This window comes from Sparus aurata, chromosome 6 (assembly GCF_900880675.1).
Source record: "Sparus aurata chromosome 6, fSpaAur1.1, whole genome shotgun sequence".
Taxonomy (NCBI): domain Eukaryota; kingdom Metazoa; phylum Chordata; class Actinopteri; order Spariformes; family Sparidae; genus Sparus; species Sparus aurata.
The window spans coordinates 5766123-5784905 of NC_044192.1; the positions used below are offsets into that span (position 1 = coordinate 5766123).

Genomic DNA, 18783 nt, shown 5'->3' on the forward strand with positions numbered 1-18783 from the left:
CAGCTGTTCGGTCTTTTATTTTGAAAAGTGAATTTACTGGATTGAAACTAGGCATCTAGAGTTAGACATGAAAATAAATACAATTCAGCATAAACACGTAAACATGTTTTATTGCACCTGGACAGTTGCAAGACTTTATGGGCTGTTTTCACAACAGGTGAATACGAAACATCACAGGGTTGTTTCATGAGCGTGAATACCTTTTATTGTGAAAAGCCTGTCTAGAATGAGAATAACAGACTAATCCAGGATTAAAACCATTTCATAAAGTCTACTTGGAGCTAATGTTGACAGACAATCTGTGGTTTGTTCCCTTATAAACACACCTGAGACATGAAGATTATATTATATTTGATTATAATTATTGATGAATTAATGTGTCGATGACTTAATTGTTGAAACAGGTAAAGGTGGCTTCATGTTGGTTCTTGGTAGATTTATCAAAATCTTTATTGAGTAAACTCTCAAAGGGACACTGTGTCGTCTTGGAGAAGAAATTGAAACTCTGACTTTTAATATTTACAAAGTTCTCAGGGGATAAAAAAGGTCCCAGAACACTGTGTCAAGCTAGAAAGGTGGCAGGGTCCGCCACATACAAACAAAGTGAAACAGAATGAAGTTGTGTTTGTTTGTTCTGTCATAAAAACAAAGAAAAGTGTTTGTATTCCCCCCAAATTACATAAAACTCCTTTAAAGTCACTGAAGTTACGGAATAAATGTAGTGAAGTAAAAAGCACAATGTGTAAAATAACAGAAAAAGCACAAATGCATCAAAGTGTGGAGTAAAGTTACTTAGTTATTTCCACCACTGAGTCCATTTTAAGTATCAGAAACACGTCTGAATGTGATGTCATCGTGTATAAAACCGTCACAAACTATGACCTCGCTTTGAAAAATGTATAATTAAATTAAAAACCATGACAATAGACAAAAAACTTGCGCTGCGTTCGACTGCACAACTAAATAATGTACCGGTGGAACAGCCTCTGGTGTTGCGATTAAAAGAGCAGGTCATCTCAGGACACCTGCCTTTGTCAAATGGATAAAAGATTAAGTGTGTATTCATTCTGCTCCACTTCACACTAAGCTGCAAACTGATCTCCTGTCTGCTGTCAGTTAATTAATGATTATTCCACACCTAACAAACCAGTCGGGTTATTAAAAACAAAGCATCTTTAAAAGTCGCCAATAAGCTGCCGCAACCTTTCAGCTCAGTGCCGAGTCCTGGTGGTTTGGCTTCGTGACTTAGACAATAATATTGAAGAAGAAGAGACTGTCAGAGGTGAAGGGGACAATTAATCTGTTGTGTTATTAAAGCTGCATTAACGAAGGTCGGCCGTCTTCAGAACTCAGGTTGATGTTCCTGCACAAGGACGTTAAACTCACAACGTCCTGAATGTGCCAAAAGAACAAAATAGAGATTTCTTTGTGTGTTTGTCTGATCATAAATCTCACAAACACATTCAGTAAGATCTGTTTTGTGGCAGAATATATAACTGGTACAGGAAGTCTGAAATACTGTATGCGACATTTAGACATTCTCTGTTAGACGTTGTTTTCTGCATCTTTTTAAACACTTTATTACAATAAGTAAAACTGAATAAGGTGCACTGAAAATAAAAGGATGTGCAAAACAACCACAGCTCCTCAATTTGGAAAACATATGAATTGAAGCATTACTTTATTACAAGTAAATCATCAGGCTCTAAGTTTGGCCAGACTGGAGCCAACTACAGTATTCAATCTAACTATTTTCTTACTTTTTCTTACTTTTTTTTTTGGAGAACACAGCGAGGAACCGATATCTTTTTGAGACTCTTAATAGTAGCTTCTATTAAAATTATGAAAGAGGACAAAATGTCCAACTACAGCGTTTTGAAAAATGGAACAAATAACAGATAGAAAAAGGATGCCAGACTCTGTTTTTATGGGAATTTTTTGACTTTTCCTCGCTACACTTTGAACACAAATATCTGAACTTTCTCCTCCTTTTATTTTAAATACAGGCTCATTACTAGAAGACAGAAACAGAGAGAGGGAGGCTCGAAAAGTGAGAAAAGGCGTGTTAGTGACGAAGGTTCGGGTTCAGTTAGCTCTGCGCAGAAATGTCCTTGATGATGATTAATCTACGACTGTGATAAATGAAAACTGAGCTCAGAACTGGCCTGGATGTCTAGAAAAACATGAAAAACATCTCTCAACAAACCTATAATTGATCCGGTCTCGATCATACAGAACTACTTGCACGATATAACACCACTTGTAGATTTTGGAATCTTTTTTACCAGTTGGTCGTTAATTACATCAACACTTCCTGATATTTGTCACTTGCAAAGTGTTCTGAGTCACGCTAAGTCCTGGATTCTCAAAAAGGTCAGACACCACAGTTGAAAATGATTCAGAGATTACAACAGTTTCACCTGAATTATTGAGTAACGTGACATCACGTCATGGCATCAGCCGGTGATATTGAGTAATAAAAGATGTTCCAGTGTTAAAGGAAACATGAAGTAACCGTTAACACCTTTTTAAGAGTTAATGGTTGCTATGATGGTGATGGATGGATGGTTGGATACCCGATGCCTCTCTGAGGTCATAATCAACTCCTTGTCGAGACTTGAGTTGATGCGTAAAGCAGCTAAAGTCCACGCACCTTGAAAAAACAATGAGACAATGGGAAGGGTGTCGCTCGTAGTGATGAACCTACGGAGAATGACCCGCTGAATGAGCAGCTCCCGTCGATTTCATCAGCTCATTGTTTAGCTGTCAGACCCACAACTTTACTAACTTGGTTTTAATCTCTCTGCTCTCGTCGTGTCACATTACGTCTCGGTAGACGGCTGATTTCATAAAGCTCTGCAAGTCTAGTCGGTAAAGAAAGTGGTGCATTCAGCAGCTAAAGAGCGAGAGATTTACCAAAATAGAGAACTAAACTTTAGTCCGTCTTGCGATGCGATCATACATCACACACGCTCACGTTCCGACCCATGACTACTCACTACTCATTACATTTTTCCTGCATATTAATTTTGGTCAATATTGGCACAAACTAACACAATATAATAATTCCACGTCTTCACCACAGTTGTTAAACATGCAGTGAAGGCTCTCGTGGTGCCTGACTATGTCCGTGTCCCAGAATAGAAGCAGAGGAAGAAAATAAACTTTCAAACTTTCTCGAAGTGATTTCCAGCAGTACAAAACATGATATATTTGCAAATGTGCTGTGATTGACAGGTGGGCCGCCTCACTGTTGAGCCAGTCAGACCGGCTCGTCTTACCTTTTCACGGGCCTCAGCGCTTCATCAATCATCGTGTTCTAATAAGAAAGTTAGAAGCTACGCACATGTCAACCTCTATGGTGTTTCAAGCTAGCAGCTACATACACCACTTTCCCTGGTTGCACTTCAACCTTGAGTTACTATCTATATACTATTAAAGGAGCTGAAAAGCTTCCAGAGAAAAGTAAGAAGGCGTTAAAGGCTCCAGTTTCCAAATACAAAAAGAAAAGCAAAAATGTTATTAACTATAAGCTATAGCAGCTGTGTGATCGTTTAAAATTAGCTTGAGCTGACGTAGCAAACCAACTGACAGACAACAATTGAATGCAAATTGCTGTGCTTTACAAGTTTCCTTTTCACTGCTCAATGAAATGTGTGCTGGAATACAGGTAGACTTAACAAATGTTAAAACAATAAACTGTCGTTATAACACCAGCAACCAGCAAGTACTACGATGATGAAGCTAACGGGCTACGCTACGTCCTTCCAAATAATGCAATGATCTTATTGAAAACTTCTGCAGGATCGTCTAAATGACCCTACAGTCACATTTAATTTTCACATGCACTCTGATGAGTCTAAAATGGTGGTAAATTGGTACAAATGTAATATGTTATTAAAATGACCTGCCCAAATAGGCACCAGACTGGGCGGTGGCGGTGGCGGTGGTGGTGGGAGGTGAATCACTGCCATCGCCCAATTTTGTACCAGGAAGAACCGTGCATCAGTGTTCAGGACTCATGGTTTCGAAACCACACCCGTCTTCAACTCAAATCTCCCTTTGACCTCTTGATTTTGACCTTTAAACATCAGGGACATCTTGCGTGGTGGTGAGGCTAAACCGGTACAACGGCCTTTTACAAGAAATGACAGGTCGACAGGTAAAACACGAGCTGACTGGCATCGCAATCGTTTACCAACAAATCTACGGAGCAAGACTACAGTTATTTTCAGCATTTTGTTGATAAAAGATGAGTGTGAAATATGTCAGGGAGTCATTTTATACAGTCAGGGCAACAGGCTGCACACCTCCAACTTCTCAGCGAAGAAACCAACTAATTTTCCCTTGTTGACGTTATCACGTTCCCTGTTAGCAGCGGGGTTAAACAGGCGCTTTGACAGCAAATCCCCCGTCATCGTCTTTACTCTTGTCACATCACAAGTCGAATGCGACTTCTGATCATCCGTGTTGCAACTCTGCTGCTGGCGCTGCTGCACGGAGCAAACACCTGCGGCAGGTTAATTATTGTATCGATGCGTCGACTGACTTCAAAACAACGGTGGAGGCGATGGGCAAGCGATGTAGTCGGTTTAATGTCGACCACCGTGTAACATCGTGCACACAGACAACCATGCCAAGCCCTAATGCCTGGCAGAACACGCCCAAACTTCTTCTGTGGTACACACACACACACACACACACTCACAAGGCTTAAAGTTACCTGGAAATTAAAAACAACCTCTGAATGAACTTCTGCCATACGACTTATATCAGCTTCAAGACAAAGTTCTGTTACTGTTTTTATTTGTTCGCGGTCGTGTCCAGACTTTGCAGAACATCGCATCGATCCAAGTGTGTCTTTGATGTTTCTGTCGCTCGGCCGCTCAGCTGCAGGTCGGGACAAACCAGTTTAGTTTCCTTGATTTTTTGGCCTCAGTCGTTTTATCTGATCAGCACCAACACACCAGAAACAATCCATCCAGTCGTCATCAGACACGGTTTCAGATGGATTCGCATGTTTGACTTTTATATCAGAGTGCGTGCAATCATTTATTTGTTTCTTATCATCATCATCATTTCCAGTTTCAGTCCATAAGCAGTTATGTTTGGTGAACAGCACGTGCACAGGCACGTCAGTGTGAAGTGCAGTCATAATACTGGAGGGGGGGGATCCTTGACGTAGACATCTATGACATGTACAACCGGTTAATGCTTTGTATTATCTTCAGTTGAATAGCCTGCTGTCGAGGAAATAGTGAAATGATCCAGGTGACCAAACCCGTTGCATGTAAGTTTGAAAAATGGGCCGGGCTTGGCAGATCCTCCTCTTTAAAAATAAATCCAAACTCAGCTTCCTGTCAGTGCGTTGCTGACTGCCTGCTGGCGAACTTCTACCTGTCCTGACATCTGTGGTTGTAAAAGCAGAAAAACTCTGTGAAGATGGCGGATCCAAAGCCAGAGGAAGTTAAAGAATCAGGGTGAGTAAACCAGCATTGATCCGATTTAAGTACATTCATTATCTGTCTCTGCACCCAGTGATGCACAAACCTGCCTGCATTCATTCTGTGTGTATGTGTGAATGAAATGTGTGTGATGTCATGTTTGCCTCCACATGTTTCGACAAAAATCACAAGACGCTTTTAAGTAGTTCATATTTTGGGGGATGACGCATTAAATTCATCGAGGACGTAAAACTGTGATCACTTTCTTTTAAGTTTTGAGTCTTTTGCTACAAAACTCCTCACAGTGTAATTCATCTAGCTGTGAATGTTGTCTGATGTTGGATGCTGAGCAGGAAGTTTACAGGTTCATTCATTCACGTTTGTTCACTGAGATCAGCTGCTGCTGCTTCGAAGCACGTGATAGGCTGAGAGAAACCAAAACAATGAGCACGCAGAGGTCAGAGGCTGCTGAACACTCGTGTGAGAACTGTCTGTGGGTTCATCACAGTAACCAAAACCTCTCACGTTACACAGTAAAGTCACAGTGATGAGCTTTGACTTGTTTCCAGAAATCGTAGCACCTGTCAGGAATCTGTGTAAGTTGTTTGACCTGAACGTATCTCGCTGTAACCTGCACCAACACGTCAATGACGTTTGGTTCCTGCACGTGTTGAGTTAGCCGCCGAGCTAAGTCCCACAAACTGAGTGACTGCAGCACATTATGTGACACTCAGGGACTGTCGCGCTGTGATGTGAGTGGATTTGAGGGTTTTCTTCACCTCTCACCTCGCTGATTTTTGCATCTTTGCCCCACTCACACACTAACATCTCCTTCCTCACATGGTGTAAACCACATCAGGGGCATTTTACACATTGCTGAGGGTGTTTACATAACCACCAGCTCCCCACCCCTGACCTGGATTCTGCCACTTTTGCGAGACTGAACAATAACTTTGAACATGCGAAGCCAGTTTGATGAGTCAAGCTCCGGTCGGTCCACACCTTAGAAAGAGAAACCCAGAACTGGCTGAGCACCAGCAGCAATAAAGGCAGTTATGTGTCTGCCTTAGATGGAGTTTATCCATGTGATTAATCATTAGTCTACTTTCAATGTAATGGGGCATTAAGGTATTTGTGACTCATTATGTAATAACACAGTGAGCTCAGTGAGCACGGTTTAGATCATCGGCATGCAGGAACACTGCAGCCTCATACAAACGCAATTATGCTTATAATATAATGAATATATATATATATATAATTATAAAAATGAATGTGATAACGTCTGTATGTGCTGTAATTGATACACTAATAAATAATATTAACAAAATGTGACAAAACTCCAATTACTTGGACCCAGAAATGGTGATTTGAATATACGCCAATTTGCATACTTTTCCAGAACATAAATCTCAACATTAGATAAAGCCAGGTTCAAAATTCTAGTTTCATTTTGTTGACATATTATAGCCAAAGGTTTTTACAGAGGGACTTTTGGATATCTCTTTTTAACACTCCATAAATCAGCCTTAAAAAAACAATTTTCGCCCTGTTTTTAGGAATAAAATGTTATATAAATCAGGCTATGAATGATATATGAACAAACCCCTCTGTCAAAACCTTCAGAATATAGATAGGAATAAAACTGGAAAGTTTGGTGTATATAAGTGCTACTGAAGTGGAGATTTTTGGCTCAGAGTTTGAGAAAAAACTCATTTTGAGAAAACGGCCTATTCTTCACCTGTGTCTCCCCTTAATTAGCTCATGATGCTAATTACTCAAATTGCCCAACATGCAACTTTTAGCAACCAAGCTTAATCTCATCTGCTAAACCTGTAGATGACATTTTAATAATAAGAGTTCATAGGAAACAACATTTCTGGGTTTAAGTTGCACAAACCATATTTGAGATGTTTTCTCTGTGCACAAGTTTTGGACAATGCAATCATTAAGAATCATATTTGACTGATGTAAAATTGAAACCTTTGCTGTTTGATTTGGACGGTAATAAAGTTGAATATTACAAAAATCTCCCAATAAAGTTTTCAAAGCTTGTTTTGTCTCTTACTAACCTTAATATACAGATCATCCTGTTAACCTTGTTGACGTTTGCATGTTTTTGTCATGTCTCTCAGTCTTTAAGGAAGTCGACTTCCACATCAAGTCCAACAACTTAAAACACCGCACCAAAGAAATCTCAAATAAGCAGCTGATTGTGAGGAGAGGCCAGTCCTTCTCTCTGACCATCAAACTGTCACGACCCTTCAACATCACCGACGGGCCGCTCCTCCTTCATGCATCTACAGGTTTGGCCTTTTTATTTAGTCTTTCTCTTTGAATAGTTTTGCTGCTGCCCGTAGACTTTACATCGTGATGACGTCACAGATCTTTCCTGATGACTTTCCTTTGCTCTTGATTAAATATAAAAGCTGCCACGGATCAAATAATCATTATAGAAAGAGTCATTATTGACTTTGTCAGCAGTTTTACGGACATCACTGCTGCACTGCTGCATTTTTACAGGTGCTGAATTCATCTGTACTTTAATTTCGGTTGGAGATGTGACCTCAAACATTGTCCCTCATGAGCTGAACTGAAGTCAGCGTCTTTTGTCTTTCCACCATTTTCTCCTCCCTACTAACAGTTTTTCACCTTAGGAGCTGTCGTAAGGGCTTAAAAATACTTTGGGCATTAACTTTTAATTGACCAGGATCTAGTCTTAACATGACCTGACAAGCCAGGTAGTTTTCTTTCACTAAAGGGTTTGTTTAACAAATCAGTCTGGGTTTGGATAAAGGGCAGGTGCGTTTAAGCGATCCTCGGAAGGCGACTGGATGAACCATCTGTCAACTTCAAGCGATCAGATCAGAACAGGAGGAGAGCTCGACTAAATCTAAATCAAAATCTTCCCCAACTCATTCGAGAGAAGAGTGGAAACATGTTTTCCATCCAAAAAAGCTCTCGGTGCCGTTCTCTGCTCTACTGTTAATGAAGAAGAGTTTTCTAGATCTGATGAAACGAACAACTTCTTCAGGGGCCGCCATTGTTTTCAAGCTAGCATTCGCTTCCGCGTCACTTCTCGTCTTCGTCGCATCCAAACGATGCCTGCCTATATTTTCTGAGAGGATGCAAATTGGTCCAAATCATTTTTTGATGCCTGGCAAGATGGATTTGTGAGCACACAGTCCTGTGAGATCGCAAATCCAGCTGCCTCGTAAGGTGAAGTCTTAACATCACGATTTCTTTTTGAGCTGCAACTTGCAAATTTCCCGAACCCAATGAAAAACCTTGACATCAACACAGTAAAACTATATAACAGTCAGTGAGAGGTATACAAAATTAGTTGTTTTCATTTTGTGTGGCAATAAGTGAAATGAAGTAAATGAATTTGGCTTCTCTCTGCAGGAATGTATTCGTCTCAGGAGCGAGGGACGGCGTCAATCATGAGCATCCCTGCTAGTGTGGCGATTTCACCATCAGCGAAGGCGGTGTGGAAAGTAGAAATGGACAACAGCTCCTCCCTGGAGTTGGGCATCCTGAAACTGGCCTTAACCCCTCCTGCTGACGCCCCCATAGGGGAGTACATCCTGGTCGGGCATTACAAAGGAGAAGAACAATTGCTGGCAATGCTGGTGGTGCTCTTCAACCCCTGGTGTCCTGGTAGGTCGACCATCCACCTGTATGGAAAATAAAGCAAAACCTGCAGAACCACAGATTAAAACTGAACTTTTCATTATGTTCTGGTTAGCTTTGGGTACAAAAACCCCTTGGTTAGGGTTAAAAAGAACACCATGGTTTGGTTTTAAAGAACCAGTTTTGGTCCCAACGATCACGGATGGAGACGGTCTGACTTCCTGTGAAGAAAAGACACAAGAAAAATGTCTGGAGATGAAACATGAACGGCTGGAAATATCTCCAGGTGTCCTTACAAATGTTCAGTGTGTTGACTCGAGATGCGGTCGGCCTCTTGGCTCGTAATGGTTATGTTTTTTTGCTCAAGTAAGATTTTAATTTTTAAACAATCTAATCGATCTACTTATCATCTGTCTGACTGTCTACATCAATTCACCGTCTCTGTAGAGGACTGGGTGTATCTGCCTGATCAAGAGGAGAGACAGGAATATGTGATGAATGAAAAAGGAAAAGTCTTCCAAGGAAGTGGAAACTACATCCATAGTATGTCCTGGGACTTTGGACAGGTACAAACACACATGAATCCAGCTGCTCAGATATGCTGCCGACATGATGCTTAAGTTTGAATACTTTACCCAGATGCATGAGTAAAATAAAATATTTTTCTGTCTCCTGTCCAGTTCGAGGAGGACATGGTAAACATTTGCATGAGGTTATTGGACCTCAACCACAAACACCAGAAAGACCCAGCTGATGACGTTTCAGCTCGCTGTAACCCCATCTACGTCAGCCGCGTGGTCAGCGCCATGGTAGGACAATGCAAAGACACATCTACTAAGCTTTTAGAGCAGCAAAGCAATGATGCACTGACATTTATGGGCTGATATTTGGACCCAAATACAGCAATGGTGCGATGCAGACTAATACCAGTCCGGGGATGTGGACAGAGTGTGAGGGAAAGAAAACTTTCAACCGACTATAAAAAAGCTAAGCTAAAAAAAACGTAGCAAATGTTCCTTATATTACATAAAGTTTGGGCCATTTTCCTGAGAAAATAAAGTTGTAATTTTAGGGAAAAAGTCTCCATATGGAAGTGATTATTTACTTGATTGTGTCAGGCCTGTACTAAAAGGAGGACTCAGATGCAGGGTAGAATCAAAATTCAACAGACACTTATTCTGAAATTGATGGCTTCAAGACTGAGACACAAATAAATAGGCTATGAAACCTATATCTGCCTACACTGACAAGAGCAAGAAAAGAAACAAAAGAAAACAAAGAGAAACAAAAAACCACACCAACGGTGGGAACTCAACGAAAACCGGAGAACTAGTCCTAAACTAAAAATTTACACCAAAAAAAATCACTCACATGGAGGAAAACACAGGCTATAAAACTGAACTACTCTATAAAACAAAAAGGAAACAAGGAAATCAAAATCGCTCCAACCGGGAGAAAAGCAAAAGGCTAAACAGAAAAACTATGATCTGAGCTCTACTATAAAAGAGTACAAACAAAAAATCACTCAACTTGAGGCACAAAAATTACAGAACAAAAATTGTTGAAAAATACAACAGGAAGTTCACGAGACAAAAAACCAAGACAAGACAAAACCTCACCGCTGTGTGACAGATTGAGTGTTTTCTTTCCAGATCAACAGTCAAGATGACCGCGGTGTCGTGCAGGGACGTTGGGTAGGTCCGTACATAGGCGGCCATACTCCGTCTCACTGGTCCGGCAGTCACGCCATCCTCAGGCAGTGGCTCAGAAACGGCTTCTACCCGGTCAAGTACGGGCAGTGCTGGGTGTTCGCTTCGGTGATGTGCTCAGGTAAACACCTCAAATGATAGATAATTTGACAGACATTTTCTGGTTCCCGCCGCTCAGATGTGAGGATTTGCCTCTTGACTCTTTACTACAAAGAAAAGTTATTGTTTGTTTATCTGCATTTGGTTCCAGTGATGCGGTTCCTGGGCATCCCCTGCCGCGTCATCACCAACTATCAGTCAGCCCACGACGTCGACGCGAATCTGTCGATTGACGTGTACCACGCCGACTACGGAGTCCGTGAGAAACCGTCACGCGACAGCGTTTGGTGAGTGGCTGCAATTTCTTACAGCTTGGCACGGACCGGTGTGTGCAGCAAAGAAAGTCCGTCATGATAAGAACGTGTCACGCAGCTCCCTTTTCGGGACATGATCCACGACTCAGGATATCGAGTGTTACCTGTTCATCAGTTAACCGTTGCGAATATTTGAGTCTGAGGGAAAAAGTGAAGCTCAGCATAGGAACATTTCCTCTAGACAGGCAACAAAATCAAATGTAAGTTAAGTTCAGTAATGTTACCTTGAACCCAAAAAGGTTAGGACATGGAGAGATACCAGGACTTCACAGATGGAAAAACATTTTGAGAAAAAGTAAGATGATGTAAAAATCAAAGTCAAAGTAGCTCCCTTTGACACCGCCCGTTTCAATGTAGGAATACTGTGCTGTTATTCCACCTCATGGTCTGTATAAGTTACAGAGGAGGAACAGGTGGGACGGTTTCATTCCACCTCTGATCCACCAGTGGAGGTAGTAACAGGGCTGATCAGAGGCGAATTGACTCCTGTGTGAATGGAAAAGCCGTCGGCGTTCACAGTCAACGAACAGAAAACAAAACAGATCCTTCACTCTTCTGATAAAAGAGACATGTCCCCACAAAGCAACGCTACAAGGCCAAACAACAGCAATGTGCTGGTAGGTTATGTCTTTGGCGACTTATGAGAAAAGAAATGCTGAATTTATACGTGGAAGAGTGGCCGTCATCCTTCCTGTCACACCGACTCTTCGTCATATATCCACCCAAGAAAACAGCGCCTGTCCCCGATGAACCAGCAGACTCAACAATCAAGTATTTTTTTACCAGTAGGTTCCAAACAAGTAATAAGGTAATTGTGGTCACGGCTAGTTGATACTTGACTTCTATAATGTCATAAATTGCGTGGGTGTGTAACTTTCCAGATGAGTGCCGCTCCTCAGACATCTGACACATAAAAACAATAAAACTAAACAAGTGCAACAGAGGGTAATGTGCTGCCAGCTTTAATAGGTCGGGTCATAATAAATAGGCGTAATGAGAAACATTCTTGAGCCAAAAATCATGTGAACATGTCCGTACTTGCTCACCACAACTAAGTAAGCTCTCTGAAACACCTGAGCGCACCAACAAGACAAAAAAAGGAAAATGATTACAAGGAGTCATTACTGTCTGTTGTGGTAAAGGATTAACCCACGATACTTTAAATACTATTTTTGAGAGTTTTCCAAAAGAGCAAATGTTCATAACAGAAGAGAACATACTCACCAAAACACGCCTGTAAAAACACAACCTCCTGGCGAAGAAGAAGGACGATGCGCTCTGCCACACCGCCAGAGGTTTTGATCTGATCCCCAAATTCCCCGGATCCCAGTCGGATTGAGCATCTGTGGGACGTACCAGAACAAGTCCGATCCACAGGACTCCGCCCCCAAAACCCACAGTACCCAAAAAAAAATGCTGCCAATATCATTATGCCACAGGTTAGAGCTGGTTTTGCAGTACAAGGGGAACCTGCAACCAAGCAGGTGGTTTTAATGTTGTGGCTGATCGGTATATATATCGTGCATCACTAGTTCTGCAGTTCTGTATTTTGATCTCGTCCGCTGTGGCAGTGTCTGAATGTTACGTTGCATTTCAGGAACTACCATGTGTGGACGGAGGGGTGGATGAAGCGACCAGACCTGTCAGAAGAAGGCAAATTTGACGGATGGCAAGTTCTGGATCCAACACCACAGGAGAAGAGCGACGGTACGACTTGTCTGGTTTTTATCTCAGTTAACTTTTTCTCTTCTCTTCGAGAATACCACCACCTCTGGAATACACAACTAATCCTGCTAGTAGGAGTCGACCGATACGACTTTGTTAGGTCTAGGAAAAGATTTTGTTTTGGTATAAAATAAGTATTTTACTAAAGAAACTTAAGTTACTTACATACCGACATTACATAGGTAACTTAACATTTGTTGTGTACGTTTGTGACATAACTATCAGTAAGTTAAATTAACTCATTTAGACCTTTAGTTTCAAATGGCACAGCAGACTTCTTGATGAAAGTCCTGCGTTTGCTCTCCTTTGCCGCCATCTTTTTTGTATTTTGGCCACTGGAGGTCGCCACCAAACAAGAATCGTAAATATGGGTTGTAGTAAGCTGCTTGCGTGGTCAAACTACACAGTCTATCACATTTTTAGATGCTTACTATTAAATGTGAATCATAAATCAACTTATATTGTAGCTAAAATAATGATAATATTGCTATTTTTGGTCATTTGGGTAATCAAACCAGTTATAAATATGTTATTACTGTTTCGAATAATGTTTTTTCTGATGGAAATGGACAAAAGTGGGAAAGGAGGTCAGGAGGTCCAAAATCTCTCAGGGGTTATTCCTTAATGTCCTTAATGAGAGGGGTTCGTCCTCCGGGGAGCATAAATGTGCTCCAAAGATTTCATGGTGATTAGTCAGACAGGTGACCTGGTGGATGAAACTATTCTGTTGAAATAAACTCAACATTTGGGAAGTTTTGTTAAGACATATCATGATTTTGGTCGTCTCTCCATCTGTAGGTGTTTACTGCTGCGGTCCAGCCTCGGTCAAAGCCATTCTGAGCGGAGAGACACACATCAAATATGACATGCCGTTCGTCTACGCCGAGGTCAATGCCGACTGTGTTGACTGGCTGGTCAGTGAGCAAAGCTTTGGGCCCAACCTCGTTAACATAACTTCTGTAATTTAATAAATTACCAATTGTTTGTTTGTGTCCCGTGTTTGCGTGTCCTTGTCAGGTCAAAGCTGACGGCACGAAAAAGAAGATCTGGGCCGACACGAAGAGAGTCGGTCAGAACATCTCCACCAAGTCCGTTGGCTCCAACAAGAGGAACAACATCACCAGCTCCTACAAACACGAGGAGGGTGGGTTCACCTGACAAACAGGTCACACACAAAGTCAGCTGTTTCTGCTGCGCAACAGTGGTTTTCTGGAAAGTGACTGAATCCCCTACCTTTACAGGATCAGAAAAGGAGAGGTCTGTCTTTAAATATGCCATCACCAGAGATTACACCTTAGATGACACTGATGAAGAGACGGAGGAAGACGACGAGGATGAAGAGATCGACGAGCCCAGCGAGGACGAGGAGGTGGAGCCGCCAGGCGAGAACGAGGTGACAGAGGAGACACATGAGGAGGGAGGAACGGAGGAGACGGATGAGGATGAAGACATAGAGGAGGAAGACGAGAATTTGGGAACAGATGGGAAGGAGGCGACCAACGTTGAGGAAGAAACCCCGGTGACCATCCCTCCACTGTCTATCAAATTTGAGGAGGTACGTTACAGCGTCTACGGTCACAAACATTTTTGTTTGGAGCTTCGTTACAGGATGTTTCTCGTTTTGGCTCTAATGAATGCATTTTCAAAATAAGATATAGGCGTATCCAAGGGTTTAAGATGCTGAGCACTAATCGCAAAAAGGAAACCATTGCTGCTGCATTATCTTTGCAGCCACGTCTGTATTGTTTCTGTTACGACGAAGGCAGAAAATCAACCTTAAAGAATCTCAACTTGCTTCTTCTTTGCTGTGGCTTTGCCGCCTTCCTCAAAGAGTCTGCGCAGGCCATTGGTGTGTAAATACTGTTGACAGCATCGGATTCCAACGAGTATCTGTGAATGCAGGCGAGGTCCGTGTCTGAGTCTCCTTCCATGTCTCATTTTGCTCGTCGTGTGGTGCTGCAGGTGTCTGAACCGGTGAGCGGGAAGGAGGTGAAACTGAGGCTGGTGCTGCACAGTGAAGCCACTGTTGCCAGGCAGCTGTCCATCAGCGTCAGTGTTGTGGCCATGGGGTACAACGGCAGAAAGGTTGGGGACATCCAGCGGGAGCTGAAGGAGAAGACGCTGCTGGCTGGAAAAGGTGATTTTCCTTCTGTGGAGATGTTGCTGTTGAACTTTAGAGGCTTGAATTCTTAAACTGACTTCAGGGTGGACAAATCAAACCACAGCGGTCGACTTTAAATCTTCTTTTCCACTGTCTATTGAAGAGCTGCTCTTCCCGATCCGGGTCCCATTCTCGGCCTACAGTAAACTCATGGTGGAGAGCGACACCATGAGGGTGTCGGCCGTGGTCACGGACAAAAAGAACCCGGATCACACGTGCCTGGCAGAGGATGACATCGTGCTGAAGAATCCTCCCATCTCTGTCGAGGTCAGTGTCGAAACTTCTGTGTCTCTGTCGCCGAAATCACCTGTCATCTCTTTAGCTGTCAGTCAAATAAGTGGAGAGCTTTGGGGTTTTTCTTCCCACACTCACCGGCTGACATTTTCATATACCAACACAAAGTCACTGGTGAAATAGATCGGCCATGTTAAAGTTTTTCATTACCAGCGTTCGACAAATCTTTTTGTCGGTTTTGCCTGCAAGCATCACGCTGTCACCACGATGGACTTTTTCTCCACTGTGGGAATATTATATAAGAGCTGCATGTTCAGTCCTGTGAGAGCTAAATCTGTGCGCTACTGCTGCAGGGACACACACACACACACACACACACACACACACACAAGGAAACATTTGACTGCCAGAAATTCCTGCCCTTCAGCTAGAAGAGTCCATGTAGTTAAGGATTATGAGCACTTTTGTTTTTTTGTGTGTTGGTGTCAGATTTATTGTTGTTGGGGAAAATGGGTCATGGTTAAAAAAAAAAAGAAGAAGAAGCTGTCATCATGTTATGAACTGATTAGAGTTTGGGAGAATGTATTTTTAACATTACTGACACACATATGGAGTACTAAAGTCTCACTCGCTCTCTCGAGACGGGTTGAGGTTTGGTTTCCCAACTGAGTGTATTTGAATAATCTCCTAAAATGTGTGTGTCTGTCTGTGTGTGTGTGTGTGTGTGTGTGTACAGGTGGACGCTGCAGGCAGACAGCACCATATGTTATGCGGTGTGGTGGCGTTCGCGAACCCGGTCAATGAGATACTGACGGACTGCACGCTGACTCTCAGCGGATGTGGCCTGTTTAGAGACGAGATCACAGTCAAGTAAGTGTGTGTGTGTGTGTGTGTGTGTGCGCTTGTGCAGCTACCTTTGTGAGTTTGAGACCTTTGGAGGACATTTTGGCCTGGTCGACACCGTCAGACAGGCCTTTTAAACTGATTTGTTTGAACAAAATATAACATGTGAGACTACTTTTGTTATCACTTGTAATCCTGAAACCCTTTAAAGTGAAACTCTCGCCAAAAAGCAACCTAGGCTTTATTTGTGATTGAACATGAGTCAAACCTTCATGTAAAAGCATAATTACGAAGAAAAAGGCATTTTTTTAGATTTACCGTAGTTTCGTTTTCGGACAAGCTAATTTTCAGTGGGAGTGCTACGGGCACTTTCACGATAGCATCAAAATCTCTACTTTTAAAACAGTAAGAAGTCTCGACACAACATGAAACTTTGCTCGTAGTATCACCAGGGTCTCTACACATGAACACGAGCGTTGAGAACATTGTTTGTGTACACAGAGTTTTTGAACAACTCACGTTAGCAGTAGCAACTCCGTCATGGCAGACAAAAAGTGTCGATCCCCAAGTGCGACCTTACAGGTAGGAGGTCCACCATTACTCTCCTGCCTGTTAGGTCGCACTCGGGGATCGACATTTTTTGTCTTCCTTGACGGCGCCGCGCCGGAGATCCAGCTGCAACGGTGAGTAGTTCAAGAACCTCCTTTTTAGTAAACTCTGTGTACACAAACAATGTCCTCAATGCTGGTGTTCATGTGTAGAGACCCTGGTGATACTACGAGCAAAGTTTCATGTTGTGTCGAGACTTCTTAGTGTTTTAAAAATAGAGATTTTAATGCTAGCGTCACAGTGCCCCTGCACCCCATTGGAAATTAGCTTGCCCGAAAACGAAACTACGGTAAATCTTAAAAGTGCCTCTTTCATTGTAATTACACTCTTACACGAAGGTTTGACTCATATTCAATCACAAATAAAGCCTTGGTTGCTTTTTGGCGAGAGTTTCACTTTAAAGTAGCTCAATTATGAACTAATTCAGGGACGGTACAAACCCAGATCCCAGCTGGGATATTTGCATGTTTGACTGGAGAAGAGTTTCTTACCATTCTTTGTGTGTCTCCTGCAGGGTGAACGATATCAAGCCAAAGACAACAGTGAGAGTCAAATTCGGCTTCTATCCCTACAAGACGGGAAAGAAGACGCTGTATGTCGACTTCGACTGCTCCCTGTTCAGAGACATCAAGAAAGAATGCACCGTCGTAGTGGCAAAGAACTGAAACGCTGAGATTAGTTTGGGATATTGGGACGGGGGTGGATAAATGCCACGTGCGTGGATGTGAAATAGAAGTTGAATTAAATGTGTCATATTATTTTGGGGGGCCCAGAAATAAACACTCAGATATAAATTTCACAGAATAAACAATCAAGTGCAGCACTGACATATTGCACTATCTTGTATGCTAACATAGAAACAAGGGGTCAGAACTCTTTATGAAACATGCATTATGTAAAGACTTCAAGCTGTTTGTGCATATATTTATATAAGTAGTCTTTCGTACCTTCCTGTCTGTTACTACTTCTGCATCTGCAGTTTTAACAAATGTTACTTGAATATGAAGAAATAGCTTTTTGTTGGGGACTATTTTTAGCAGTGGATTATTACACATTTGAGGACAAAGTAGGTGTGATTGAATCAAAATAAACTGCAGTGTGTGTTGGTGCTAATAAAGAGGCATGTCACTCAGAAAAACAACAGTGTGGCTCATTGATTTGTTTGAAGTACTTTCTGGTAAGTGGTACGATCAGTTGAGGACAACGCTTTCCCACCCCAGACTTCCAGGACCAGGACTGAAAGACACTAAAACTTCAACAGCGAAATCCTGACAGTGTTAACAAAGATAATCTAAATCCCTGCATCACTTATCACCACGCAGTAGGAAACACACATCTGCTTATGGACATGAGGCTTGTTTTTGTAACAATCAAAAGAGAAAAAGTTGTTTTATAGATTTCTGTCGAGATTTGTTTTTTGGCTCTTTGAGCTCCACAAGTCGAGTGCCATGACATTCGATTACTGAAGAGAAGGCAGACGTCTCTACGGCCAATATCTCCAAAACTTGACAACTCACACACATTAAAAAATCCAGAGGGATAAAGAGCACCGCAAGCGAGATAGAACATAGTGATTACGGGGTGAACTGATCCTTGTGTTTTCAGTCAGAGGCCGACTGACACTAAATGGTTGAGGCTGTGGATAGATGAGAGTGAGCTGGTGATCAGGTGTCCCCCTTGTGGCTGAAAAATAAAAAAGAAGAGACCAAACACTGTCAGCTTTTATTGGAATATATCATCAAGTGTACACAAATAAAAATCCTTATGAAAGCCCTGTGTGTGCTTTGTGTGTTTGACGCTGATGCTACTGATTATTATTTTATCACACCACTGTGATGTTTAGATGACATCTGTTGCTTTATGCCTGCTGTCCCATTATAAATCTGAGGGGTCACCACATGATCAGAAAGGGAGAAGAAAAAATAAACATTATTTAATTGTTGGGGAGGAGTTTAGTTTTATATTAGCTTCAGTTCGCTGGTAGTCAACCCCAATTTTTATTTGGGGAGTCA

The 18783-nt window shown here is 42.1% G+C and overlaps 1 protein-coding gene across 1 annotated transcript; it reads left to right on the forward strand.

The window, feature by feature from the left end:
* The first annotated feature begins 4973 nt into the window (after positions 1-4973).
* On the forward strand, positions 4974-17853 carry tgm8 (transglutaminase 8). The gene is made up of 15 exons (XM_030418665.1): positions 4974-5479; positions 7580-7750; positions 8850-9104; positions 9525-9643; positions 9758-9886; positions 10730-10907; positions 11037-11172; positions 12797-12906; positions 13723-13838; positions 13942-14068; positions 14166-14479; positions 14887-15061; positions 15189-15352; positions 16056-16189; positions 17286-17853. Exons 1-15 carry the CDS (start codon positions 5443-5445, stop codon positions 17434-17436), a joined length of 2316 nt encoding a protein of 771 aa, XP_030274525.1. The 5' UTR covers positions 4974-5442; the 3' UTR covers positions 17437-17853.
* The last annotated feature ends 930 nt before the right edge of the window (positions 17854-18783 follow it).